General features: G+C 52.2%; 2 protein-coding genes across 4 annotated transcripts in view; both read right to left on the bottom strand.

Annotated features, from left to right (window-relative positions):
• Positions 1-553, bottom strand: part of LOC103008815 (kinesin-like protein KIF19) — a 33,329-nt gene extending 32,776 nt beyond the window's left edge. For both annotated transcript variants that reach the window (XM_057530232.1, XM_057530233.1), the window contains exon 1: positions 392-553. The gene's annotated coding sequence lies outside the window, so the exon portion shown is untranslated. The remainder of the gene's footprint in view (positions 1-391) is intronic.
• Positions 554-3,444: 2,891 nt separating this feature from the next.
• EIF3B (eukaryotic translation initiation factor 3 subunit B) lies at positions 3,445-26,848 on the bottom strand. Of its 2 annotated transcripts, none has more exons than XM_057529111.1 (19): positions 26,100-26,848; positions 21,178-21,370; positions 19,052-19,171; positions 18,688-18,745; positions 18,365-18,493; positions 17,819-17,976; positions 16,856-16,987; positions 16,707-16,773; positions 16,270-16,316; positions 14,403-14,613; positions 12,682-12,754; positions 11,702-11,824; positions 10,127-10,205; positions 9,233-9,371; positions 7,204-7,329; positions 6,602-6,679; positions 6,131-6,239; positions 5,544-5,662; positions 3,445-4,819 (listed from the first exon to the last, which is right to left on the bottom strand). In XM_057529111.1, the coding sequence occupies exons 1-18, from the start codon at positions 26,512-26,514 to the stop codon at positions 5,559-5,561; spliced, it is 2,361 nt and encodes a 786-aa protein (XP_057385094.1). In that variant the 5' UTR covers positions 26,515-26,848; the 3' UTR covers positions 3,445-4,819; positions 5,544-5,558. The 2 variants fall into 2 exon arrangements, with proteins under 2 accessions (XP_057385094.1, XP_057385093.1); XM_057529110.1 differs by having other exon boundaries at positions 3,445-4,824; positions 26,100-26,846.

Raw genomic sequence — 26,848 nt, 5'->3', positions numbered from 1 at the left:
AGTCATGTCATAAATTTAGTTAGAGCCACGCTGTCTCCACTTTAAGACTATCTATGTAAACGCTCTTCAAAGCTCAGCCAAATCCCTTCCTGCAAAACTTTGTTCCCCTCAATATAACAACCGTCCTAACGGGTTTTACTCGCTTAGGTCGCCATGAACTCAGCACTAATCCACACCAGCCTCCTTGCCCAGCCCCCTCGGCACGTTTACACGCCCCAGACGTCCTGTGCACTCATCTCCCTGCAGTGTCACCCCGAGCTCCTCCCCTGGCGCCCCCATCCCCCGACCCGGGGTCCTTTGCCCTGGAGTGCAAACGCGCATCCCGGGAACATCCTGGGTAAAGCTGCCTCTCTAGTGACAAATGGGGAAATGCAATTCAATTTTCTTTTACCCCAAATTTGGCATTTATGCTGGCAAGTGACGACCACGGGCACCGACACTTCTGCGCTGAGAGCTCAGCTTCTGAGCCGGTTCCCAAGGAGCAGGAATCCTTGGCGACGTGGCGGCGTGCCGTCGCGGTCCTGCGGGGCCCTGTCCCAGCTGCACACCTAGCCCACACCTGCTGAAGCGCTGCCCGCCCCTCCCGCCCTGTCGCGGCTCACGCTCCCCACCCGGCCCCGCCCGCGCCCGCTCCCGCTCCCGCTCCAGTCACCGCTCCCGCACGAGGGCCCGGAGCGGCCTCCGGACCGCCCCTCCCTAGAGACCGCCGACCTCCCCCACCCCCCCACCCCGCCTCCAGGCTGCTCAAACGTGTCGTCAGTGACCGCCTCTGTCCGCTCCATTCTTCTCCGTGCACCCAGCTCCCCGACGTTATACTTTCTCTCTTGCTCGACGCCCACACTCCACCCCACCCCCACCAGGAAGGGAGCTGGGGCCGTGGGGGGCACGCCCTTGAGTCCCCCCTGCCCCCGGCTCCACCCCAGTGTCTGGAACGTGCCGGCCACTGTGAGCACTGATGATAAGTTTTCCGCAAGGGAGGGAGGGAGGGAGGCGATCACACTCGGGCGAGCTCCGCGACCGGTGACACAGCCCCACCCGGTCCCCGCCTTGTGGGCGATGACGGAGACCCCTTCCTCGCGTTCTGCGTCGCTGAGCGGGCGGGTCCGAAGCGCCACCTGCTGGCGGGACACCGCGGCAGCTGCCTCCCAGTCCTCCCAGGGCACGGAGACCCCCGCCCAACCTCCCGCTCACCTCCCAGGAGCCTCCCACTCCTGGTGAAGCAGTTAAGGCCGCTGAACCCCCAGGCCCCACCGGGTGCTGACTTCCAGTTCACAGCTCACGACGGTGCTGAGAGGAGCTCTGTGATCAGGTCACCCTCCTTAGTCTGAACTGGGGAGACTGAGGCACAGAGAGGTGAAGTAACTTGCCCAAGGTCACACAGTGGCTAAGGAGTCCTACCACCTCACCCCGGCTTCTTTACCCCACCACCCGAGGGACCCAAACCTTCACGCAGGCTGTGAGCACTTTCAGAGCAAAAGTTGGTTTTCTAAGTAGAAAATCCCTGGGCTCTGCTTCCCATCATTCTCTGCCCCACCTCCAGCCCAGTTCTAATGGAGTCCCACAGGAGGCCCTCTGGGATCGCGCCGACCCGGGACTCGAATCCTCCTTAGTCTCTATGAGCTGTGAGCCGCCAGCAAGCCAGCACAATGCTTTTGGGCCTCTGCTTTCTCGTCTGCAAGATGGGAAAGTTCCTCCTGGTAGAAACAGTAGCTTATAGTTCTCCCTGAACGGGGACGGGGACACGACAGGGTCTCTCTGTAACCAGCCTACAGGTCAGGGGCAAGTCCCTGGCCTCTGCTCACCCCAGTCTAATGGGCTGAGCTTCCACGTCACCCAGGAGACAGGCCTCGGGGGGCCTGATGGGGCTGGGGTAGGGGGTGTCTACACCACTCCCTCTGGGGGTTGTGGCCCAGGCCCTGAGCTCCCTGGGGAGTGAGATTCAGAGGGCAGGGGTGAAGGAACATCTGGAGGTGGGGAGCAGGGGGTCGCCAGGTCTCCTGAGGGAAGGCTAAGCAGAGCAGGGGCAGAGCCCTGGACAGGGACCCGGGCTGATGACAGAGACCTGACCTGTGACAAGCAGGCACCGGGGGCAGCGGGTCAGGCAGCCCGAGACACGCAGCCCGAGCGCTGGCCAGGCACGCGGAGGAGGACCCTCCCCGTGAGCGGCTGGTCCTTGGGCTCCACCTCCCTCATGGCTGGGCTGCCCGGGGCCGGGGAGGGGCCGGCAGTGGGGCGGGAGGGCTGGCTGGCTGGAGACGCGAGCTCCTTGCTCCCTGCTATACTGGCAAGAGAGACCTGTCATGCCTGTCAGCCCCACCCTGCCCCGCTGACATCAGCAGGGCCCCAGGAGCCCAGCTGGTCCTTAAGTGTCTCAGCAACTCAGGGACTGCCCACGTGGTTCGGGTGGGCCCCCTCGCCTAACGCCATGGCAACCCCAGGGTTCCTATATGCCTCACCTGGTCTGCAGGTGCACCTGCCTGATCTGCACCCACCAGTCTTGGCCCTGGAGGCTTGTCCCCACCAAAGGGGGACACAGGCCACCAGCTAACATTTGATGAAATAATCCCCTAGGAATACTCCTCCCCAAAGACACATTTCTAAAGCAAACTTGAAATGACCCGCGGGTTTTCTTGACTTCTAGGACATGGTTTTTAAACCCCTTACCCACGCTGCCAGTCTGCACCACAACCCAGGGCCCGACTCCCATTAACCATCAGGCGTATTTACTGCTTAAATGCTGCGCTCAACTTTTCCATCGCAGTCTCCAGGGAAGTCACTACACCGTGAACCAAGCAGGCTGCACCTGCCCAGTCACGCAGCTCACCAGCGTGCCAGGTGACAGCAACACTGTTCCCGCCCACGGGAGCCAGCGTGGGTGTAGGTGCAGTAAATTGCTGCTGCACTTTCATATAAATCACAGAGAGACCAGATCCATGAAGTTCGGATCTGAGAAAGCCAACTTCATGGTTCGAGCTGCAGAGGACCCAGAGGCCCATTCACCGCAGCCACGGCTCTCAGTCCGGCCAGCCCAGCAGCAGGGAGCGGCCACACCCGGTCACTTGGTCGTCCACGGGCAGGAGTGCGCTGGTCACGCCCAGGTCAGTGCTGGGCTCCAGGACTTCTTGGCCACACGAACGAGGCCGGGGAAGGGGCGCCCCTGTAACATCCATGCTCCCCCGCAAAGGCCCGGCCTCTGACCCCCCAGGAACTTGCTGGAGAGCCCACGTCACCGGGTTCTGACATGAGGGCAGATCCCTCACATCCTGCCTGCTCCGAACACGATGGAGAGCAGGCCCACGTGGGTGGCCAGGAGCCCAGCGCCCACACCGACGCCCGAGCTGGGGACACTCTGCCCTCCCCCACAGGGTGGTGGGGGGAGATTCCTCTACAAAGGGCCGGCCCTGGGCCACCAGTTCACAGAAAAAGAGAGGTAACGCAAGCACGACTGCTTAAGAAATTTTTATTCACAAACTATGTAAAAGTTACAACTAGCCAGTTTAAAACAGTGAAAAGTTAATCTTTCAATAGCTCTGTTAAAAATCTGTTAATATGATAGAACCATGTGCCTTTTCCTTCTTACTGCCATGAAATTAGAAAAACTAGGTCTCGACACAGTGAAGTTTAAGGAACGTGAAAGGAAACAGGAATTGCTGTGACTCCGAGGGGGCGCGAGGATGAGCTAACACGGCAGGATGAGGGGCTGCAGAGAAAGCCCAGGCCCCGGAGAGAGGAAGAGCACGAAGCCCCGGCTCCCACGGGAGAGGCCAGGTAGCGGGGACGCTGCCGGTCGGGGGCCGCTTCGCACCAGCCGGCCAAGCTGTGGGGGCAGACATCTGCCTGTCTCCTGCCCCACAAGGTCGTCTTAGGTCTGTCCACTGTACACAGAGGTCACGGCTGTGAGCTCCAAGTGTACCTGTTCCGTGCTTCGCTGCTTTTTAAACTAAGCTTCAGGTTCCAGGAGAGAAAGAGACAGAGGTGGAAGAAGCTGCCGTTTCACAAGGCACCGAGGGCAGCAGGACACTGCAGGTGAAAACGAGCTGAGTTACCTGGATTTGCTCACTCCCTCCTCCGCGGGGGAAAGAGTTAAATATTCAAACAGGACCACATACTAGTGGCTAAAGTGACAACTGTCAATGTTAAGTCTTCAAACCTGTGTAACTGAGGAAAAGGCTAAAGGGTTCTTTCTCATCAGGTGAACTGACAAGCACAGGAAACAAAAATTGAAAAAGAAGAAACTGTGTTTGGGCTGATGCATCACTTTTCAAAGCTCAGCTGCAAAGCAGAAGGAAACCTCGAGGGAGGCTGACGGCCCCTCCTTGCCTCTCGAGCACAGCGCTGGATGCACTGAGCCCAGTGGAGAAGCACGAAGGTCAAGGCCGCTATCTACGTTCAAAGACAGGAGAAAGACAGCTTTTTCATACAGGTTTGCTTTTATTTCCACGTTCAGGCTGTTGAGAGAACCTGCCACAACCTGAATGGCGGGGGACGTGCTGGCGCCCCAAGCGGCTTCCCTGCTGGCGGCCAGGGAGCCCTGGAGCGACCCCGCGCGGCTGCGGACGGCGCTGGCCGCGTGAGGCAGGGCCCAGTCTTCGGTGCGAGAGAAAACCGAGAGCAGCGCCGGCAAACCTCCCCCACCCTGGGTACCAGGGGCTGAAAGGCACAGCGACGTGTGGAGACGGCGAGTCCCAGGCGCGGCCACAGCCCGGGCGAGAGAAAGCGCAGGTGAAAAGTCAGGAGTGGGCAGGCTTTCTGCAAAAGGATGACCTCGGTTCCAGCACAACACACGGTGACGCTGCAACAAGGGGACACCGTCCGCTCGCTGTCCTGCAACAAGGGAACTACATCAGGTCGGTCGGCAGCGGCCTGGGCCCCAGGCGAGCGCGCATGGCGAGCGCACGGCACACGCCCCTCGGAAGCAGGAGGGGCCACGCCGGCCCGACGCCTGCAGATGCGCAGCAGCAGCCTGGACGAGGGAGCCGCCAGCCCTGCTCTCCCTGCACGGAGGCGGCACGGCTGGACGCCCAAGGCGCACGAAGGCCCGGACCTCCTCTCCCCGCACACACGTTCGCTCTGAGGTCCAGAGCCGCCACGTCTGTTCTGTTATTGAAGCCTGCGTTCCGGCTGCATCTGACGGGATTTTGGAGGCTCCTGTCTCTGACCAACCAGGGACAGACCAGGACGGGTGCTGTGGCTGGTGAGACCCACCTTTCTGCTGGACACCCCGAGGCCTTCTCCCAGCAAAGCCTCCCTCCTCTTCCGCAGGCATCAACCACCGGTGTCTGCCCGGCCCTCCTCTCACCCATGGCCAAGCCCTGCTGGATTTTACGGGAGCTTGCGGCCCAGAGCCCTCAGACGAAAGGCTCCAGACACCCAGGGTCTGCACTGGACCCCTCCCAGCTCACAGGCAAGGACGCGGCTAACCCCAAGCACAGGAAGTTGGGTTTCACTCGTCCCGTTACACGAGCTGCCTTCTGACGTGCGGGAGAACAGGGCAGGCAGGAAGGGTCAACAGGGCGCTGCGTGCGCGCCGTCCCCAGTCTTACCGCAGGGCTCTCGGATCACTCCTGGCTTCCAAGCGGAATAATTTCTTCGGTGACGAAGAACTCGATGGTCTCCTCCTCCCAGTCGTCCACGTTGCTGTCCAGCTCGTCTGTGTCCACACCTGCAGGGGCGGCGGGGGGCGCGTGTCACACCGCGTGCAGATGTGGGGCGAAAACTCGTGGAACACGCTCACACACACACGCGCGCGTGTCCCGCACCCGCCAAGAGGCCAGTGTGAACACAGCAAGGTCCCCTGCGAAGAAAGGACTATGGCCTTGACCTGCAGGCGGCAAGAAACCCTCAGTTCTCTTCTAGAGTCTTTTAAAGATTCCCTTTAAGATACTTTTAAAGAGAGAATTCCCTGGCGTCCAGTGTTCAGGACTCGGTGCTCTCACTGCCAGGGCCTGGGTTCCATCCCTGGGCAGGGAACTAAGATACTGCAAGCCACAATCTTCTTTGAAAGATTCTTTTTAAGAATCTTTAGGCAACACTTGATGTTTTCTGAAAACTCTGGGAAATTAAGATGAAAAAAGGGAAAAACACTTTAACTATACGCTTTGAAGAGTGTATCTTTGGCTAACAAAGTTACCTCCTCGCAATTCCAGCCGTGCGTTTTTCTGCTCCATATAGAGTTCTTGAGCCATTTTCCGGTATTTTCGGAAATCTTCCATCATGGTTCGTCTTCTCTCCACTAATTCCTGTGGGTAGAGTTGCGGAGAACTTACAGAACTAACAACTCTCATCACTGTCATAATTTTGCTCAACCCAGATGAAAATGAAAACACAGTCAGCAGTAGGCCCACCTGACGGGATGACGTAAGGACTCTACAGAGACTCTTGGGGCAGGAAAGGTGGGACCTTTGCTCGCCGCCTTCTGCCTCTAACGTGGCCCGTACCACCCGCCTTCCGTGTCTGAAAAGCCAGCCACCCGAGGGCCACAGTCGGGCCCCAGTGGCACAGAGCCGCCCCCGCCAGTCTGTCCCCATGGCCTGGCGCTGGCCTTCTCTGCCATGAGAGGACGGTCCTTGGCACCTCCCTCAGGCCTGGGGACAAGGCTAACCTTTGAGGCTTTGGATTGGCTCAAACGATCCTTCTGTTCAAAGATCTTGGAGTATTTCTTCAGATCCTTTTTAATTTGCTGAAACAAAGACAAGTCACTCAGGATTTACACATTCGAAGCAAGAACCACAAATGTAACCCTCAGAGCTGCCAACATGGAACGACTTCCTCAATGATGAGCAAAGCACAGCCTCCGAGAGCGCTCAAATGCAGCGTCTGCAAGCCAGCGGCCTGCCTTCTTCCCTGGGATTTACACGCTCTCTCAGCTCCGTCCTGATACCATCAGCGTGTTTCTCCGTAACTACGTAAATCCCATCAGGACTTTTTAGTCGCCCCTGCCATCTTTTTCATCTCCCCCCCAGTTTGTGCAAACTCCCTGGAACGGTACCGACGTGGCCTTAACCTGAAAATCTAAGTTTCCGCTCTGAAACTACTCTTTTCCTTTTGGTTCTTGAATTGTTTTGCGTCTCTTCACAGGGTCCCCCATAAATGTCCCGCTTCTACTCCTCACTCATTATCAGCCTAACGGTAACAGGAAGAAGCAGCTGCTTCTTTCAGCGTCAGTTGCTCCCACGTCCCTACACCTGATGAGGACGACCAGACCTTGACCTGATCCTGGCTCAGGAGGGTGGGGGGCCGAGGCCTCCACAGCAGCTGGCAGAAGCGGTCCTTGCTGTTCTTCTGCAGGAGGCGGCCCTGGAACGTCCACAGCCAATAGGCATTGTCCACCTGGAAGAGAGCAGAGGCCCCAGTGAGCTGCCCCGCACCAGGTTACACCAGGAGGCAGAGGCCCTGGAGCCCGCAGTGTGGACAGAGTGACAAAATTAACCATCTCGTTCAACAGCTGTTCGAGAGCTGATAATCTGCCAAACAACGTCGTTGGTGTTTGGGAGACACCTAGAATCATGTACCTGACTGGAGAGTGCAGCGTGTGCAGCAGCTAGGAACAGAGCTAACAAAGCACGTGTGCCAGAGCAGAAATCAACCATGTCACCAAACACGGTTCAGCTGGATAAAGGAAGCAGTGCCACAATCTACGCTCTGGTGAACTCTCGTTGCAGACCAGCACTCGGGGGGCAGTTAACACCGCGTGGTCAGCCGTCTAAAAGGATTGCAAAGTCAGGGTAGGCCTCACTGAGGTGACCTCTGAACAAACTAGACACGGGCATGGTCAACATATCCTGCTCCGAACGCAAGGATTATTACTCAAGACACTGTTTCCAGTGACATCTGCAAAGCCCACGTTCCTAAAACTTCGTCACTTCGTTAAACAGAACTGCCCTAGTGGGTCTGTAAACAGGCATGAGCTGGTTCAACTGTCCATACCTCAATCAATAAAAACAGTCAGTAAAGACAAAGTAGGGTCCTCAGCAAGTTTTACCACCAGTGTGAGAATACTGAGCTTGTGAACAAGACACTACAGAGCGTGATTTGTACGGACACAAATTCTGAGCCCCACAAATTTCTCAGGCTATGGATCTCTCCTGAGAGCCCAGAGGAAATGGGTCCTCTCCCCAGCAAAGTGCCTGTGCACAGACACAGTTTCATGCCCTTTCAGGGAGGCCCCAGGCCGAGAAGCCCGCTCACTGGCGGTCCACACCTGCTCCTTCGATCACAGAATCCTGTTTCTACTTCCGCTGACACACCCGCAAATCTTTTGCTAAAGACAGAGATGATGATCTTTTCAAGAAGTTAAAAACAGAAACGGCAAAAGTTTTCACACAGCCCAATTCAGATAGCAAATCCTGACTGAAGGCTGAGCAGTTTCCGATGCTGGGAACACAGCTCAGAACAGGAGAAAAGGTCCTTGTCCTTGCAAAGTTCCATGCCAGAGGGAAAAGGGGACAAGGAACTCGTAACAACGGCTAAGGTGAGCGTGTATCGTTGCGCACCATGAACACACACAGCGGGGTGAGAGGACGCAGGCAGCAGGTGCGGAGAGGAGCCTCTGCGGACGCGCGCTTGACGCCACCTGAATGGCAGGAAGCACAGCACCCACGTGAACGACATTCCAGGGAGGGGACGCACGCAAAGGCCACGAGGCGGGAGCGAGCACGGGCGCTCGGGGTCAGCGCGGCCTCAGCTCGGGAAACGCGCACAGCCAAAGGCTGTGCCGTCAGAGGCCGCTGCACAGAGGACCTAACGGGCTGGGTGACCAAGTACTGATGGTCCGAACCAGGAACCACTCAAGAGGGAAATACCGTGCTGGGAAAGCACGTGCAAAGCAGAAGAGACCCACCCTCCACTGAGCAGCCTGGGTTAGCCCTGCAGCGCAGCGGGTGGGTGCTAACCGAGTCGGGAAGCGGCGCCACCCGATTCCCACTCTACAAGCCCTCTGGCTGCGGCGGCAGACGCGGGCGGCCCGGGCTCCGACTGGAGCGACTAAGACGCGCTCTAACTTAGGAAGAGAGATGAAGCAACGCCGCCCTGTTCGTGGAGAAGGCTGGCTGCCCTCCGGGCTCTGGGGAGAGGGATTCTGGGCGGCCTGGGCCGGGCCCGGGAGCTCAGCAAGTGGGTCAACCGCATCGCCCGCCGGGAAGAGACGCAGGAGGGGGGGTGATGCGATGCCATGCTCGGTGCGCTCCCCCACGGCCCGGTCCACGTGGCACCGAGGCTCCCCGGGCCCCCGTACCTTGTGGCTCCACCAGGACACGGACGTGATGACATAGCGCCCGGTCGGATCCCACTCGACGTCGGAGGCCATGTAGTGCTCTGCGATATTCATGACCGTACAGTCCGAAGTGTCAACGAAGGCCAAGGCGCCGTTCATACTGGGGAACAGACAGCACGGTGGGCCTTCTCCAGGAGCCGTGTGTGTGCCCGCCCCCGGCTCCAGGGTGAGGGTACAGGCCAGACTCGGGAGCCCGGGGTCCCCTAACCACCACCTCATCACCGACGTGGAAATAATCACAGCGAGGACCTCGTAAGGATGTTGTGACTGAAGACGTACAGGGCACATGAGCACCGTAGTGTCTGCTGTGATTATTCTCAGAGGGAAGGCCGCCTGAGGCCAAGCCTCCAAAGCCACAGCAAGAAGCACCTATGGTGAGACGGGGGTGTCCTGCTGGCTCAGAGGCGGGCACTGCACACGTCCTGCTGAACAGCAACTAAGGGGGAGCGAGGGAGGGTAACGCCCAGGTCCTCGTGGTCACACCAACCAGAGGACAAGATGGGCTCACGGCCTGACTAAACATCCTGCCTACAAGGAGACACGGATCTTACAACATGGTAACGGGATCGCCAGCAAGAGGTCCTGCATAACCACACAGACCTGTCCTCCAGGCCCGCTGAAAGCGCCTGCAGGCAGGCTGTTTTAATCTGCCTGGTCTTGGCCTGCGTCTTGGGAGCAGGATGGAAACGCCACACAACGTTTCACCCAAACTGGGCCGACCCTTCTGTGGGAGAACCTGTCCACTGCATCTGCGCAGAGCCAGTATCGCTACCTTCAGAACCAGGACGCGGGCCCGGGGGCCAGGGTCTCTGCACAGCCCACAGCCAAAGCCTGCAGCATCAGACAGAAACCCACCTCCGCAGACCAGCCAACACAACGAACTGTCCTTGGGGGCTCCAGAAGATGGTGTTGGCCTGCTGTTTATCAAACATCTCTGAAAGGAAAGAAAGTGTCAGAGGTCAGCCTGCCGCAGAGACGGAAGGACCAGCAGTGGGCTCTCGCTGCCCCCCACGGGTGTACACACCACAACTCTACGGAGGTACCACACCTGTTTGCTACCTGTGAAAACAAGGTCAGAAAATCACCTTAAGTACACCTCAAATTATGACCCAGTTAAAAAAAAAAAAAAGAGGGGGCAGGGGGGGATTCTGAAGCTGCAATACTATTTTAAATAACATTGTACGTTCAAAACAATGTACTTGACAACGTAACTGGACAAAAGACTCCACTTACGGTTAGTGTTACTACAGGGACTCAACACCAGGGTGAGGAATCCACAGTTTTCATCAGATTCTCAGAGAGATGTGCGACCCCGAAAAGCCTAAAAATCCTCTCTTCTAGTGACTCACACACCTTTTTAACTAATAGAAACTATTTAACTCTGTCATCTCTCCAAACCACTCCCTCCGTGAAGGCTAGAGGCAGGTCCTCGCCCCGGGGGTCTCTTCACTCGAGAGGGGGGAGCAGGGCGTGGAGGGGGGAGAGGCTGGTGAAGGCAGCATCACCCTGACCGGGGGCGGCAGGATTCTCGGACCAAGACAAAGGAAAGAGAACGCCGCTGGCAGACATGCTCTACAGTCCCCACCACGAGGAGGCCGGGAAATGCGTGCGATGACCCCGACAGGGACCCTTCCCGGGAGGGTAGGGGAGCGGGGCGCTCGGAAGGCAGAGGCGCTCGTGTACGTGCTCTTTTATAACCTACTTGGTAACAAGAAACCATGAAGTCTTCAGCTGCCCCTACTTCCTTTCATAAGGAAGGGAATCAATAACACAGTCAATTTTGTGATAGCCAATTGGTAACACCACAAAATGATTCTACCACAAATACTGCTAAACTTCAGGAGGTGAACCTGATTTCTTACAGAAATATCTCAGGAAAAGCTCTTCCCAGGGCACAGGAGTCCCTGTCAGGTACTGGGACGACCCCCCTGCCTTTGCAGCAGGGAGCCGTGTGAGGTTCGGGGAGCGCGGGGCGCCTCACCCCTGAGGTGGGTGCAAGAGGTCTCCCACCTCAGTCCTCACAGAGAGAAATGCTGACGCAACAAACGCGGACCCGCCTCGCGCTTGGCCCTGAGGCCGCAGGACAGGAGAGCAAGCGGCGGGAGCCCGGTGGCACCCGGGCTGGGCGGGGAGCCTGTCCTGAGGGAGGGCAGGGGCTTCCAGGCGGAGCAGACCGAGGGCGGGCACGTGACCCCAAGCCCAGAGCGGGCAGCTGCAGCCACGAGAGGACAGGACAGGACTTCGGAACAGTGAGGTTCAAGGGCCCCTGCAGGAGCGCAGAGAAGGCCCGTCCTTTGCGACAAACTCCCTCTGGGGCCATCACCACCGCCACCAGCCCACGTGACCCTCTGTGCCTGTCCCGCCGAGCGCTCTCCGCAGAGCGACGACCGAGCTCTGTCCTGAGAGTCGGGGCGCAAGCCGCCAACTTACTGATGAGCTCGATCTTGCCATTGTTCTTCACGTGGTAGAAAGACACCGATATCCGAGGAGCTTCCCCATGCAGCACGGCAAACTTACTCCCGTTCGGCTCCCAAGCGAAGGCTATGATGGTTTCTAAGATGGGGAAGAAGAGTGAGCTCCTTTTGGTCACTTAGGAACAGAACATTCCTGACCAGTTAAAGTTATTCAACCAGAGAAATGCCCCAAATTCTTAAATTCATTCAAAGGACCAGAGAGCAGCACAGAAACAAAGGCAGCGCGCTGCCCCTGCGTGGAGCCGCCCCGGCCAGCAGGGACACCACCCTGCGTCCCCCCCACCACGTCCTGCCGCAGGGGCGGGGAGGGACAGGCCAGGTGCCGTGCAGCCTGTGGACGAACCCTCCTCCTCGCCGCGGCCCTGGACACAGGGCTCACGCGCCTCTCTACCCAGGCAGCACGGCCACTTCACCCCCTTCCCCTCCTCCTCTCCCCAGCAAAACAGAAAATACAGGCTAAATTTTCCACCTAAAGACAGAAACACAGCACCTGAAGTTTCCATGAGTCCAAAGAAACCCACCAAAAAAACAAAACACCTCTATTAAACTGAGAACTTTCACATGTAAGAGCACGAGTCCTTCAGCTGCCGTCACTGGGCATGTGATGAAAACCTGCCCTTCACACTCTCTCCCAAGTGTGGAAAATGGTGAGAACCCCTGCTCCTCTGCTATATAAGCAGATCGCGTGGTGTGCAAAAACAGGAGGCATCGCTTCACTTGGCAACTGGAAAAGCTAAGAGACTGAAGCTGGAAAGGACAAAGAACACCCTAAACACATGCATGTTTTGTAACTTAGAGCCAGACGCTGTTCACTGTGAGTTAGGGTTCCGAGTCTCGGCCATTCTGCCTGGGCCATGAATTCACACAGAAGCTTTAAGGGTACGTGTGACAGCACACAGGTGAACTCAACCACAGGACAACGACGATGGGACTTGCCTTTCATTTCGACCACATCGACAGGCACCTGTTTTTCTCTCATTCGGAAAATTTCAAAATTTGTGACAACACCCTGTGTAAAAAAAAGAAAAGGAAAGGGGTAACATTCTGGAAACTGAAAGCATGAGGAAGACAGAAAGGACAATTTAAGAATTTAATGAAGATTAAACATATACACCTGGTAAAGACATATGAATATCTGTAGTGATTAAAATGATGAAACAGTAACTCTCAAAAGCTGATGGAGGGGGACTTCCCTGGGGCTCAGTGGTTAAGAATCCACCTGCCAATGCAGGGGACACGGGTTCGAGCCCTGGTCCGGGAAGATCCCACATGCCGCGGAGCAACTAAGCCCATGCGCCACAACTACTGAGCCTGTGCTCTGGAACCCGTGAGCCACAACTACTGAGCCCGTGTGCTGCAACTACTGAAGCCCACATGTCTAGAGCCCGTGCTCTGCAACGAGAAGCCACTGCAACGAAGTGTAGTCCCCGCTCGCCACAACTAGAGAAAGCCGGCACGCAGCAATGAAGACCCAACGCAGCCTAAATAAATAAATAAATAAATAAATAAATAAATTTATTTAAAAAAAAAAAAAAAAGCTGATGGAGGTAGAAACTGGTACAGTCTCTGGAGAACAAATGGATCCCACCGCCCCCAACCCAGATTCTATTCAAGACCTGCCCTAAAGGTCATCTCAAGCACAGAGAGGTCCAAGAATACACATTGCAGCTGTAGTGCCATAAAGGTCCACTGACTAGGACTGATCCAACTATTTCAAAACAGCAGAACATCCTGCAGCGCGTTTCAAGATGCACTCACGTAAAAAGTGGGTGCTGTGTTATTCACAACAGCCAAAAGGTGGAAACTACCCAAGTGTCCATCAACAGCTGAAGGGACAAACATGATACAATTCAAGGAACACTGCTCAGCCGCAAATATAATGAGGGACGGGCACACGGCACAACCTGGATGAGCCCTGAACCAATGTTCACTGAAGGAAGCCAGATACAAAAGGCCACAGAGTGTATGACTCCATTCATATGAAATGTCCAGAATAGGGAAATCCAGAGAGACAGGAAGCAAGACAGCAGATGAGAGGATGTCAGGAATGGGGGTGACTGCTCATGGGTGTGGAGTTCCTTTTGGGGGTGATGGAAATGTTCTGGAATTAAGACAGTGGTAACTTGTACAACTGTGTGAATGCAATAAAGTCCAGTAACTGTACAGTTAAAACAACTTTTTTTTGGTAAAAAGAAGAGAAATATTTCTATTAGAAGGAAAAAATCACGCAATTTTTTGGATAAGTTAAATATTAACTGATGCAAACCAACAGAAAGTCTGGCTGCAGAACTCTGTCAAGCATGCTACCCTGTGTTTAAAGAGAAAATCTAAAAGAAAACAACCTACTCATTTTAACTCCTTCAGAGAAGGAAGGTGGGTGCCTAGAGATTTCCCTGTGTTCTCTTATGAACGCTAACCTACGTCAACTCTAAACCATGTGAAGGTTATCACCCACTCAAAGTTTTATAGAAAAACATTACACTCCTCAGCTGGAATATGACAACACCTCTAGTTATGACACACCAGCTAACTTTCGGTGTCAGGTGGGTGTGAAAATAAGTCATGAGTTTGAACCAAAAAATCCATTAACACCCCCCGAACAGAACTGAGCTGTAGAAGGAATGACCCCTGCCCCCTGCCCACTGGCATCCACTTACCTGGGTACCTTTTGGAGTCCTATCTACTTTAACACACAAGTAATCTCCGTTTTTCTGCCAATGTAGCTTGCAATCCACAACATTAAATAGATTCCTAACTCTGATCTCTTGTCTGGTAGGAAGTTGCATCAGGGTTACCCTGGCTGGAATATCCTTATCTTCAGGCACCCAAAAGGCTATTATGTTACCACCGGGAGACCAGGAGAAGTCTCTGCAGAACAAAGAAAATGAAATGCTTACAAGGACTGGCTAAGAAATGATGAGAGCAGAGAATAAGAGATCTCATTCTCTGCGTAAAAGCTCAGCGGTGGCGCACGTACCCCAAGAACACTCGTAGCAGCCAGCACTCACTGAGCGCTCACTACCATGGGCTCCGTCCCCAGACAACTCGGGGGCTTTGCTAGACACGCTGTGCCAGCGAGGAGAGAGAGGGGTGCTGATAATACCACCCACCGTCGCACAGGGGTCACGAGATTCAATCCCCAAGCTCTGAAATCCCACTCAAACTCTTTTTTTTTTATAACATACAGATTTAATTTAATTAATTAATTAATTTATTTATTTATTTTTTATGGCTGTGTTGGGTGTTCGTTTCTGTGCGAGGGCTTTCTCTAGCTGCGGCGAGCGGGGGCCACTCTTCATCGCGGTGCGCGGGCCTCTCGCTATCGCGGCCTCTCTTGTTGCAGACCACAGGCTCCAGACGCGCAGGCTCAGCAACTGTGGCTCACGGGCCCAGTTGCTCCGCGGCATGTGGGATCCTCCCAGACCAGGGCTCGAACCCGTGTCCCCCGCATTGGCAGGCGGACTCCCAACCACCGCGCCACCAGGGAAGCCCCTCACTCAAACTCTTAACCACAAGGCAAGTAAAATAAACTTTAGGCTGATGGATCCAGCTACATGATTTCTGAAGATTCATTAAGGGGCTAAAGGGGGAAAACACCAAATCAAAAAATATAAGAGGATTAAAGAAGAATTAGGGCAATTCTCTCTACTGCAAAAGTTACACTAAAAAGTGCTGTAACGAACAATCCATGAGTTCGTATCTGTGAAGAGTACCTTTACTTTTGCATTTTACTGAGAATTAATTCCCAGTTTTACTTTTAATTATAAGCCATTGTTTTGCCCAAGAATGTAAACATAAAAATAATAAGAAGGGCTTCCCTGGTGGCGCAGTGGTTGAGAGTCTGCCTGCCAACGCAGGGGACACAAGTTCGAGCCCTGATCTGGGAAGATGCCACATGCCGCGGAGCAACTGGGCCCATGAGCCACAACTACTGAGCCTACGCGTCTGGAGCCTGTGCTCCGCAACGGGAGAGGCCGCGACAGTGAGAAGCCCGCGCACCGCGATGAAGAGTGGCCCCCGCTTGCTACAACTGGAGAAAGCCCTTGCACAGAAACTAAGACCCAACACATACAAAAATAAATAAATATATTAAAAAAAAAAAATAAGAAGAAGCGTGAATGTCCTTGCACTGCTGATACTTCACTGCCCCCAGAGATTTCAGGTAAATAAAAACGTGCCTCATTGACAGAGAAAACCACTGAGGCCACGCAAACCCCATGGCACAGACCACCAGAGAGACACAGAGACTTTCAACTAAGTGGAGACCCCACTTCCTCAAAGACTGCGCCCCCAAGTCTCTGGTTCCAAGGCAGAAACACGAAAGGAAGCAGGCCCGCAAGATGCCCCTACAGGCAGGAACGGGGAGCACTGACGGGGGCCGCTAACACACAGTGTGCGGTGGCAGGCACAGGCCTGCTGTGACACCCTTGTGCTAGGGTGACAAGCACCAGCATTTTCTCCAGCTGTGTAGGAGCCAAGTGCTAGAGGAGGGAGGCAAAACCACATGCTAAGAGATTCGCTTACTTTATGCCAGAGATCTTCAAGCTCTTCTTGTCCAAAAGACCCATAGACTGCAGAAAAACAAGGTTACAGTGGAGTTAAACCATGCCCATGTCTCAGTGGTACGTACAATCTTTCACAACGTGCGCCTGCTGAGGGAGCGGCGCAAGCAGAGGGCGACCGATCAACCATGAAGCAATTCACCCACAGCAGCAAAGTGCACATTTCCAGAGCCCACTTCACCAACTCCCATCCTTAACCCCCTGCAGCGGCAGAAGCGGGGGCTGGCGGATTAAAGACCCAAATCCAGGACCCGAGCAACTGAAAGGCACAGAACTAGTCTCTCTCCCTTTTGGCTGCACCACAAATTAAGGGAAAGCACTGCATCCTCGAGCAGCTACTGGAGCTGACAAGCAACTGACGGGGCAGCTCACTTTCAGATAATCAAATAAATCACTTACAGGAGTTTCATAGATACTGAGAGTATCGAGTGTCATTCTGGCAAAGAATTTACCATCATGGCTCCACCTACAAAGAAGAAAAGTGCCAGACTCATCGACGAAGAAAAGGCCACAAAGAGGTCACCACTGGCTACCATGGGTCCACTTACTTAAAAATAGGCCAATGGGCTGAGCTTTCACAGTGAAAACCTCTCTTCTTCTGCCCGGTAAGGATGTCCCAGATGATGATGGCCTGAGGGTCATCCTGAGTGTCCATCAGGGGGCTAAAAGTCACCAGGTACCTGCAACAGAGGGGACACCTACTCATCTCCTGCACGCTTCCAACTCCTCTCATGTGAAGGTCACAGTTGTGTGGGTGTGGCAAGGACCTGTCCACGCTGCAGTGGACGTGGCCAAGCTTCCGCTCCAGAAGGTGACTCCAGGCACAAGTGAGGCTGCCAGAACAGCAGCCAAGACTCGTGTAAGCAGCACTTTCTCCAAACTCCAGTCTCCCCCGACCACGTCCTCCCGCCTGGAGACCCCACTCGAAATACGGAGCAGAACCACCGTGGCACAGACCATTCAGTCCCGCTCGGCACCAGGGTGCTCCAAGGGTCACCTCAAGATGTTTCCCTGAGTAAAGCAATTATACTCCAATAAAGGTGTCTAAAAAAAAATGTTTCCCTGATAAAATCAGGACAAGGAATGATCCAACAGATTCCAAACAAAAGTCGGCTGTGTGCACGAGCGGAATGAGAGATGTGGAATTCTCATACTTTCTCTTCCTTGGATTTTAATTAAGACAACAAGGTAAAGAGAACGGATGGTCACGTGCAGTATCCACAGGGGACCGGTTCAAGGTCCCCCCGCCCCGCGGTCGATACCAAAGTCAGCAGATACTCAAGTCCCTTATGCAAGAAGATGTGGTTTATGCATATGTGTGGAGAAAGAAAACGATAAAGCAAATGCAACAAAATAGTAACTGGAGAATCACGGTCAAGAGCACACGGGAGTCCTTTGGACTCTTCCTATAATGTTTCTATTTTAACTTTAAAATTACTGCAAAATAAAGCTTTAAAAAATTATCCCTAGAAGGCTGGCATGACTCCATTTGCAATTTTCAAACAGCTTACCTTTCACAAGGTGAGAAATCAATAAGCTGAACCCCTTGGTGGCTGAATCTCTGAATTTGTTTGAATTTCTCTCCCCCCCAAAGAGCAATGCCTCGCTGATGAAAGGTCGCCAGGTAGGTGCCCTTAGGAGACCAGCGCACGTACGTCTCTGTCCACCTCTGTGGAGAAAGTCAGTGCCGACGTTAACACAACAAAAAGCCGAACACAAAGAGTCCGAAGTCTACAACAAATATACTCCTCCAACTTTAGGCTAAAAACACAAGAAGCCCATCCACTTCTTAGGGCGCCTTTCAAAGCTGGAAGAATAAAAATTGTTCTCAGAGGCGTAACCTCAAAGCATGTGACACTTCACCTGCTCTTATACCAAGCTCCTCTTTTCTTTTGCCACACGGCTTTTGGGATCTTAGTTCCCTGACCAGGGATCAAACTCAGGCCCTTGGCAGTGAAAGCGCAAGTCCTAACCACTGGACTGCCAGGGAATTCCCACCAAGCTCCTCTTTGTTAAGGAAACACGAGGTAAGTCCCCACATGGCAGCAAATACCCACCGCTCTCTCTTCAATGGAGACCGGATCCTTTACGTCATTCCAGAATATGGAAGTGCGGTCTCCACTCTCAAATATCACACTGTACTGATCTCTGCATTCTGCCTCTTCAAGCCAATAACGTAAGTTTCCCTAGAAACAGAACCAAAGGCAAGGGATATATTACATTTCATTAATTTTAACCAAAGAATACTTATTCATAACTGTTGCTCTTAAGAGATTTGACCAGTTCGGTCAGCAGCTTTAACTCCTGAGGAGTACATCACTTCAAGCCAAGAGGCCAGCCACCATTTCTTCCCATTACGTATAGATTTTATACAACATACCAGGTCTTTGAAAGGCTGTTTCTCTGGAATATCCCACTCATCACTGATAGTCATGTACCTGGACGAGGAGCGACACGGTGACGATTACCACAAGGCTGGTGGTTCTCAAGCACAGGTAGTACTGCACCCCTGCCCTCCCCGCACAGGGAAAGGACAAGGTTTTGACTGGTCATAACCGGTGAGGGGGTGCTGGTGGTCAGGGGGTGCTACTGGCCAGGGACGTGAAATGGTCCCGCAGTGGTCTGACGGGAGAATGCAGCTACCTAAAAGGCCACTAAGCACCCACGGCCCCCCGGGGCAGAAACGGCTGGCCATTCACGCTCAGGAAAATGCCCAGGCTCTCCTGGGTTGAGTCAGAACTCACTTGTCAAAATCGGTGAAGAGGTTGACTCTGAATGTGTGCTGCTTGTCGAGCTTGTAGCCATCGGCATTTTTCACAGCATCCAAAGCATGGGCAGGGGATGCATATTCCAGGAAAATATACCTGAATTGAGAAAGAGGGCAACTTGCACAAGTGCGGACTTGAAGATCAGGCAGGGCACGCTCCACACACCCAGACTTCCACAGAGCTCGTACCCACCACGAGTATCCGAGACCTGTCTTCCTGCCATGTCCCGGAGGCAGTCAGATCACTAGCAGGACAGTTCTAAACGTGGACAAAATCCTAGCAAAGATCCAAAGTCTCTAAGTACACGATCAGAAATTACAGAAAAGCTAATTAACCAAAACGTCCATTACCTTGACTATGGTAATGGTTTTATGGGTGTACACATACACCAAAACTTATAAAACTGTACACTTTAGAACTATCCGATTTTACTCTGTGTCAAGTACCTTTCAACAAAACTGTTTAAAAAAACATGGATAGTATCCGATTTTACTGTATGTCAAGTACCTTTCAACAAAACTGTTTAAAAAAACACGGGTAGTCTAATACTGTGTATTACAGGCAAAATTACAAAGGCTCTCAGAGAATGTTTCATTATAACGAAAATAACACAAGCAAAAAAAATAAAAATAAAAAAATAACACAAGCAACTGCTCAAAAAAAGGTTATCCTTCCACCTAGTTCCTGAAATAAAAAAAGTATGAAGCATTACCTGCATGTGATAATATTTTAAGAAATTAAAACTATTCTAGGTAGTTTCCAAAATTTGAAATTAAAAAAAATTAAGTTTATACCACCTTCTCATTCTTGTCCCATAAAAGACAATTTTGCTTGTACCCAGAGGCTGATATTTTTATGAAATTTTAATGGTGAAAGTCTGACAAGTTTGTGGAGCAACAAACAGAACTTTCATTACTGCTGGTCAAGTGTAAACTGGTCATGACACTCAGGCATATTTTGGGATTGGCCAGTGGCACTGAAGAGGGACACTTCATGCAGCCCAAACCCTCTCTTGTGCTCAGAAGAGGACAGACACTAGGCTGTTCCTAACTGCTGTTCAAAACACTGTCAATCCATAGGAAAACAGACAAACTGTCATATGATATGACAGAGCACAGAGCATTTACAAGGAAGGAACTAGAATTACACTTACCAATACGAAAAACCTAACATTGAACTTAAAAAGCAAACTGCAAGACACATACCTCATGCTACCATTTTAAAAAGATACAGGGACTTCTCTGGTGGTGCAGTGGTTAAGAATCCGCCTGCCAATGCGGAGGACACGGGTTCAAGCCCTGGTCCGGGAAGATCCCACATGCCGTGGAGCAACTAAGCCCGTGCGCCACAATTACTGAGACTGCGCTCTAGAGCCCATGAGCCACAACTACTGAGCCCGCGTGCCACAACTACTGAGCCCACGTGCCTAGAGCCCATGCTATGCAACAAGAGAAGCCACCGCAATAAGAAGCCCGCGCACCGCAACGAAGAGTAGCCCCTGCTCGCTGCAACTAGAGAAAGCCTGCACACAGCAACGAAGACCCAACGCAGCCAAAGATAAAGAAATAAATAAATTTAAAAATAAATAAAAGATACAATATTTTAGGTGATGCCACAAAAAAGTTACTACGGAATGACACAATGTCCCCTAGATTCTAAGAAGTATCTCCATTTCAGAGATGATAAATGTGGGGAAAAAGCACATCTTAGAATCAATAAAATACCATGTCAAATTTTCCTGAAATCTCGCCAACTTTCAGATCTGTTGGTCCCTTTGCCCAGGATGTATATTGTGTCAATAACTGTTCAGTGATGAAGAGATCAAGGTCTTATTTCTTAAAAGCATAGCAGCCACCTTACAATACCTAATTCAAGAACCACACTGCATCTCCTTCTCCCTCCCTCCAATGACCCCAAGGACCAAATCACTGCTCCACAGAGCTGCCAGCCGAGGGTGGCCTGGATAAATGTGGCCAAAGTGCCAAAGTGAGGCCACGCTCCCGCATTCACAGTGAGCTCCTGAGCACACGATCATCTTCACAGTGTCTGTCAGCTACCAAGAAAACACAAGTGACACTTCCGTGCTGGAGAACATGACTCACCCTTTTGTCCTTCCATCCTCCTCTGGATAAAAATCATTTGTGATTTTCCCAAACTTGGAAAAGATCTTATGGATGACGTTTTTGAGTTTCTCCAGACGGTCAGGTCCCACTTGAGGAACATTGTCGACCACAATCACGGAATCGATTCCATCTGCTTCCTGTGGCCGATCTTTGAGTATATCGCCCAGTAATTCTGTACAAGTGAAAGATTTGTCGAATGACTTTTTTTGACCAAGTTAATGCACTAGGTTAGCACACTGAACAAGTTTCCAAAAAGCAAAAAGTGAATAATCTAAATGCTTTCACTGTGAGCAAAAGAAATCAGAGCCCTGGCTTGACTCAAAATTTAAACTTGAAAGAATTAGAAATATTGTAACTCTTTACACTCCCACTGACAGTCAAGATATGTCAACTGACTTCTGGCGATAATGGAAGATTTTAAATGAATTTTTTCAAAGAGGTTTTAATAATGAAGAAGGCAAAAAAGAGGATGGCCTTTCACCAGAAATCAGAAAAAACCTGAATTAAGCCAGGGAATGGCCTTCTCTGACCGGCCTCTACTACAAATCCACCCCCAGGCACTGCCTTCAGTTTACAACAAAACGAACTCATCACCCTATACTCGTTGCGTAAAGCAGCCTTGTTCGCAAACCACACGCCCGAGAGACTGGCTCTTCAGCCAGGTGACTACAGGCTAGAGAAGCTCATGAACGCGAGCAAACAGTGATGCATCTTACCGACGACGGTGTCTCCAGTTCGACGAAATGCCTCGCAGTATCACTGGGAGACACCAGCCATTTAGACCTTAAATTGTAAATGCTTAGAACAGTGCTTGGAACACAGTAAGCAACATCAACTTACTCTCATAACTTCAAAGCTCAAAACCTATTATGTTCATGCCACCCGCTTTTAAAATTAAGATCAAAGAACCCAAATCTTAAGTGTTCAAACTTCTCAGAATTGCTTCATTTCCATAAAATGGTCAGCAAGAGTAAGAGAAAAAGAAGAAAAGATAGGTGTAAAACGAACTAGGAAAAAGAAACACAGAGGAACCAATGCAAACAGGTCTGGGAAGCCAACTGGAGGCCTACTGTTTTCCGGGCGATTCAATGTCATCTGGGGGCTGCCCGCTGCTGTCTTATCAGAGGCCTGTCTCAGGCTTGAAGTCCTTTTGACCGTAACGCCCCAGCACAAACAGAAACACTGGACTGGCTGCTGCAGATGGGCTCTTGGAGGGCAAATGGAGTATCAGACGAAAAAAGCAAATCCTCCTCTTTTTAACACAAATTCTGTACGAATCCTAATCCCAATTAGTTAGCCAGCTTGTCTAGAAAGCTGTAAGATTCCAAGGCACTGTGTTAGGAGTGAGAACAGAAGGACATCTTTAAGGCTGCCATCAAAGCATACTCATTACACGAAGCTACACTGGTCATACAGACCTTCCTGATTTACAGTGGGGTTCCTTCCTGATAAACCCACTTACATACCACTGTAATTCAAACCATCACAACGTGGGGACTGTCTGTACAGGCAAAATGAGTGTACAAGGTAATTTTTAAACAACAGCTGAAGAACAATGGCTTGTTACTCAGGTATCTATGTGTTCTGGAACCTAATTATCACTCTAATTTCTGCACTATACTCAAGCATTTCAACATGCTATATAGGACACATGTCAGAAAATATTCTTTGTTGTATTTCATTTTCAAAACTTAAGATGAATTTTCTTCACTTTTGTGTTAAAAAGGTTAAAAGGTCTTCAAAAAAGAAAAAAAGTCCTTTAATTTCCAGAGGCAAGCCCTGTTATAAACTATCTCTAATTAAACTTCAACACCTTTAATGAATGATACTGAAAATGTTACCTTGGATAAAAGAATTGCCAGTTAAATTTCAATGAAGCTAAAATTGAGGCCAAGCAAAAAGGAAAAAGAAGGAAAGAGGCAGATTAGGTCATCGCATCTTCCCTACAGAGACTGAAGTCAAATCCTTAGGTTACTTTTAAAGCTGACTTACCAAACAATTACAAGGCCTGTTAAGCCTGATCCAAATTTACAAAGTTTACCATAAAAAGCTCAGCTTTTATACAAACTGTGTCTGGTGTATAAGAACCCACCCACACACACTTAAGGGAATAAGAGTAGTAACTATACAAGAAGAAACACATTTCCTTCATCATTACCAGCCCAGCAGTCAGATTCCCACTCTGACTCCAGGGAATAAAGAAACAGTTCTCAAGACTAAGTAGCAAAGAAGACCCTTAGTTAAAACCGTTATCACATATTTGCTTGGCCAAGCACCAAAGGCAGTTGAAAAATTAAACTGATTAAGGTGCAACTGTGCAGGCTTCCCTGGTGGCGCAGAGGTTGAGACTCCGCCTGCCAATGCAGAGGACATGGGTTCGAGCCCTGGTCCGGGAAGATCCCACATGCTGCAGAGCAACTAAGCCTGTGCACCACAACTACTGAGCCTGCGCTCTAGAACCCGTGAGCCACAACTACTGAGCCCGCGTGCCACAACTACTTGAAGCCCGCGCGCCTAAAGCTTGTGCTCCGCAGCAAGAGGAGCCACCACAACGAGAAGCCCGCGCACCGCAACGAAGAGTAGCCCCGGATCGCCGCAACTAGAGAAAGCCCGCGTGCAGCAACGAAGACCCAACGCAGCCAAAAATAAAATTAATTAATTAATTAAAAAAAAAAAAGATGCAACTGTGTGAGAGTTCACCTGTCTCAAAGAGGAAGGAGGCAAGACAACGGCACTGGGGCTGCGGCACCTACAGGAGGGCTCGTCACGAGACTCAGCCCATTTTCAAAACAACCAGCATCTTGAGCATCACTTTCTGACCCTACAGGGCAGTTCTCATGAACCAGAAAACACACGTGAGCTACTGGCCTCAAGAAGACTGACAGCTTGCTCAGTCTCTGTTCCTTAGGACCAGGAGCCTCACAGGTCACTCTGGCGAAATATCAGGATCACAAGGGCTTCCAAAGGCCCTCCCAGCAGTCACCCAGCCTGGCTGGCCTGTGCTCATGTCAGTATCCTTTGTCACACATCGGAAGTCACATACTAGAAATCTTGTGTAAATTAGGTGTGCTCAAATAATGCTTAAAAAAAATCAGTTGTGGATCTTCCCTGGTGGCGCAGTGGTTGAGAATCTGCCTGCCAATGCAGGGGACACGGGTTCGAGCCCTGGTCTGGGAAGATCCCACATGCCGCGGAGCAACTAGGCCCGTGAGCCACAACTACTGAGCCTGCGCGTCTGGAGCCTGTGCTCCGCAACAAGAGAGGCCGCGATGGTGAGAGGCCCGCGCACCGCGATGAAGAGTGGCCCCCGCTTGCCACAACTAGAGAAAGCCCTCGCACAGAAACGAAGACCCAGCACAGCCATAAATAAATAGATAAATAAATAAATTTATAACAACAACAACAACAAAAAATCAGTCGTGAATAAACACCTAAGGGCTCAAAATAGGCTTTAAAATCAAAACTCAAATTTTAAAATAGAAGATAAATTGGTGTGGTAAGAAAAGAACACTGGTCTAGGCTGGGGGTTAGGGGAAAGGGGGTGAGCCCAGAAACACAGCCTCTCTGTCAATTCCCAGCAACCTACTCCACAAGGAACACATTTTCTTACAGGTGAAGGGCTTTGACTGGATCAGGGGCTCCCAAGTCCTCACTAGCTTGTGGAGCCCTTCCTGCTTTTCATGCTGAAATGTTTTTTGTCTCATGAAATAAAGTATAAGACAACAGTGACAATAACAGGTAGCCCTTTAAAATGATGTTTCAAATAAGTCAAATCATTATGCAGCACACTTCAAACGTATACAGTGCTGTACATCAATTATACCTCAGTAAAACTGGAAGGAAAAAAAACCCAAAAGCATTTGATAAAAATTTTAAAAATAAATAAAATTATCTTTCAAAGTCAAACAACTCTGTGTTGTTTCTCTAAACCTTCTTTTTCATTTTATGCGATATCCTTTATTATTCTGACTCATTCTCAGAGTGATCACACACATCTCCAAAAAATCTAACTTTAAGTGATAACATCTTATCTTCCTGCTGTATAGTTGGCTACCTCTATGGTGTCTAATTCATTTTTCCCATTTTATTATAAGGTGGTCAATATGCAGAGAAATCCACTGATGTGCTCCCAGCCTGAAGAGGTAAAATGGCTAAAAACAAACATAAAAACAAATGAGATCAGCCATCATCAGAAGTCACCTTAGGAGACAGGCTCTCTCAGGCAAAAAGCAGAAATAATGCACGTAAGTCGAACCAAGGCAAGAAGTAAGGCAAAGTAAGCGATAATCAATCCTACAACTCGAGAAAATTATTTGCCAACAGAAGGATGATGGTATGCCTACAGACTTAGGAAAAGAGAGACGCAAACAGGAATCGGGTAGAGCCGGCCTCGAACTGTCCTCCTAAGGAACTCTCTGGGGGTAGACGCTCCTGTGGGACAGCGGGGGCAAAGGAACCCAGCTTGGCCACCCTGCTCTTCCCACTCCCGAGGGACAGCGTCCATCCACCCCTAAGGAGTCGGCATCGAGTCAGTCTCAGGCCTCTGACAAGTCTGGCGGGTCACTCGGAGCACCCAGACTGCAAACGAAGAACTGTCACCCGAGACCGTGCAGCACATGGAGTGTCCTGCTCGGCTCGACCCTAATGGCCACACCGCTGCACACTCGGCCACGGCTCCCGCGTGCACGCCGTCTGCCCTCACCACCCTCCAAACTCCAGGCTGCAGTGCCAGTGGCTGGCTCCCCAAGTTGTCTCCACCCTGCCCTCCTCTTCTTCTGCAGAAAACAAAATCCAGGCGCTCACGGAAACCTTCCCTACGTGCGGGCGACAGGCAGAGGGCGGGCACCCCTCCCGCGTTCGAGGATCGGGAACTTTGGCGCAGACCGGCCCCGCCGCCTCACCTTCCTCGCTCACGTCCTCCACGAAGTCCTCGGGGTCGCTGAAGGAGGGCTCGTCCGCGCCGCCGTTCTCCGCCGCGCCGCCCGGCTCCCCGCTCGACCCCTCGGACCCGGTCTCTGACGCAGCGTCCCGCACCTGCCCCGCCGGGGCCTCGTCCGCGGCCGGGGTAGGGGAATCCTCGGGCGGCGGCGGGGACACGCCGTGGGTCGCGCCGGCCTTCTCCTCCTCGTCCGCCGCGGGCTCGGCCGGCACATCAGGCCCCGGCTCAGCCTCCTCGTCCTCGCCGCCCGCCTCCTCCTGCGCGCTGGGCCGCGCCGGCTCCTCCCCCGGCGGCGGCTCGGCGGCCGGCTGCTGCTGCCCGGTCTCGGCCCGCTGCTCGGCCGCCTCGGGCGCCGCCACGTTTTCCGCGTCCTGCATGGCCCTTCGCTGCCGCCTCGCCGGGCCTCGCCGCGCTTCCGACTCTCCCAGGCCGCACCGCGCGCCTACCGCCGGGCCATGTGCGTCCGGCGGGGCGCCCACGGGGATAGGGGGGCGCCCATGCCTTGCTGCAGCCCCGCGCGCCCGGAAGAGCTCACAGGGCAGAAATATGCCCACCAGGGATTCCGACAGCGCCCCTGTGACAAGTGCGTGCTCCACTCTAATCACCGCACGTGCTTCGGTCAATCTACAAACTATTTGGGAACTAGGTTACCCCATCTAAAGTAGCAGATGGTTCCGTCCAACATGGCAGCCACTCCCTTCCTTCTCCCGT

Source organism: Balaenoptera acutorostrata, chromosome 15 (assembly GCF_949987535.1).
Source record: "Balaenoptera acutorostrata chromosome 15, mBalAcu1.1, whole genome shotgun sequence".
NCBI lineage: Eukaryota > Metazoa > Chordata > Mammalia > Artiodactyla > Balaenopteridae > Balaenoptera > Balaenoptera acutorostrata.
The sequence above is the reverse complement of the archived record's forward strand: the minus strand, read 5'-3'. Positions and strand labels throughout refer to the sequence as shown.

What these genes read in the sequence shown, in the direction of transcription:
- EIF3B (XM_057529111.1), bottom strand. Translation starts at nt 26,514, where the DNA reads ATGCAGGACGCGGAAAACGTGGCGGCGCCCGAGGCGGCCGAGCAGCGG. An exon ending in CTCTTCACCGATTTTGACAA is followed by an intron (nt 18,746 to 19,051) that starts GTGAGTTCTGAC and finishes CTCCTCGTCCAG; the next exon opens with GTACATGACTATCAGTGATG. An exon ending in GGACTCCAAAAGGTACCCAG is followed by an intron (nt 12,755 to 14,402) that starts GTAAGTGGATGC and finishes TTTTTTACACAG; the next exon opens with GGTGTTGTCACAAATTTTGA.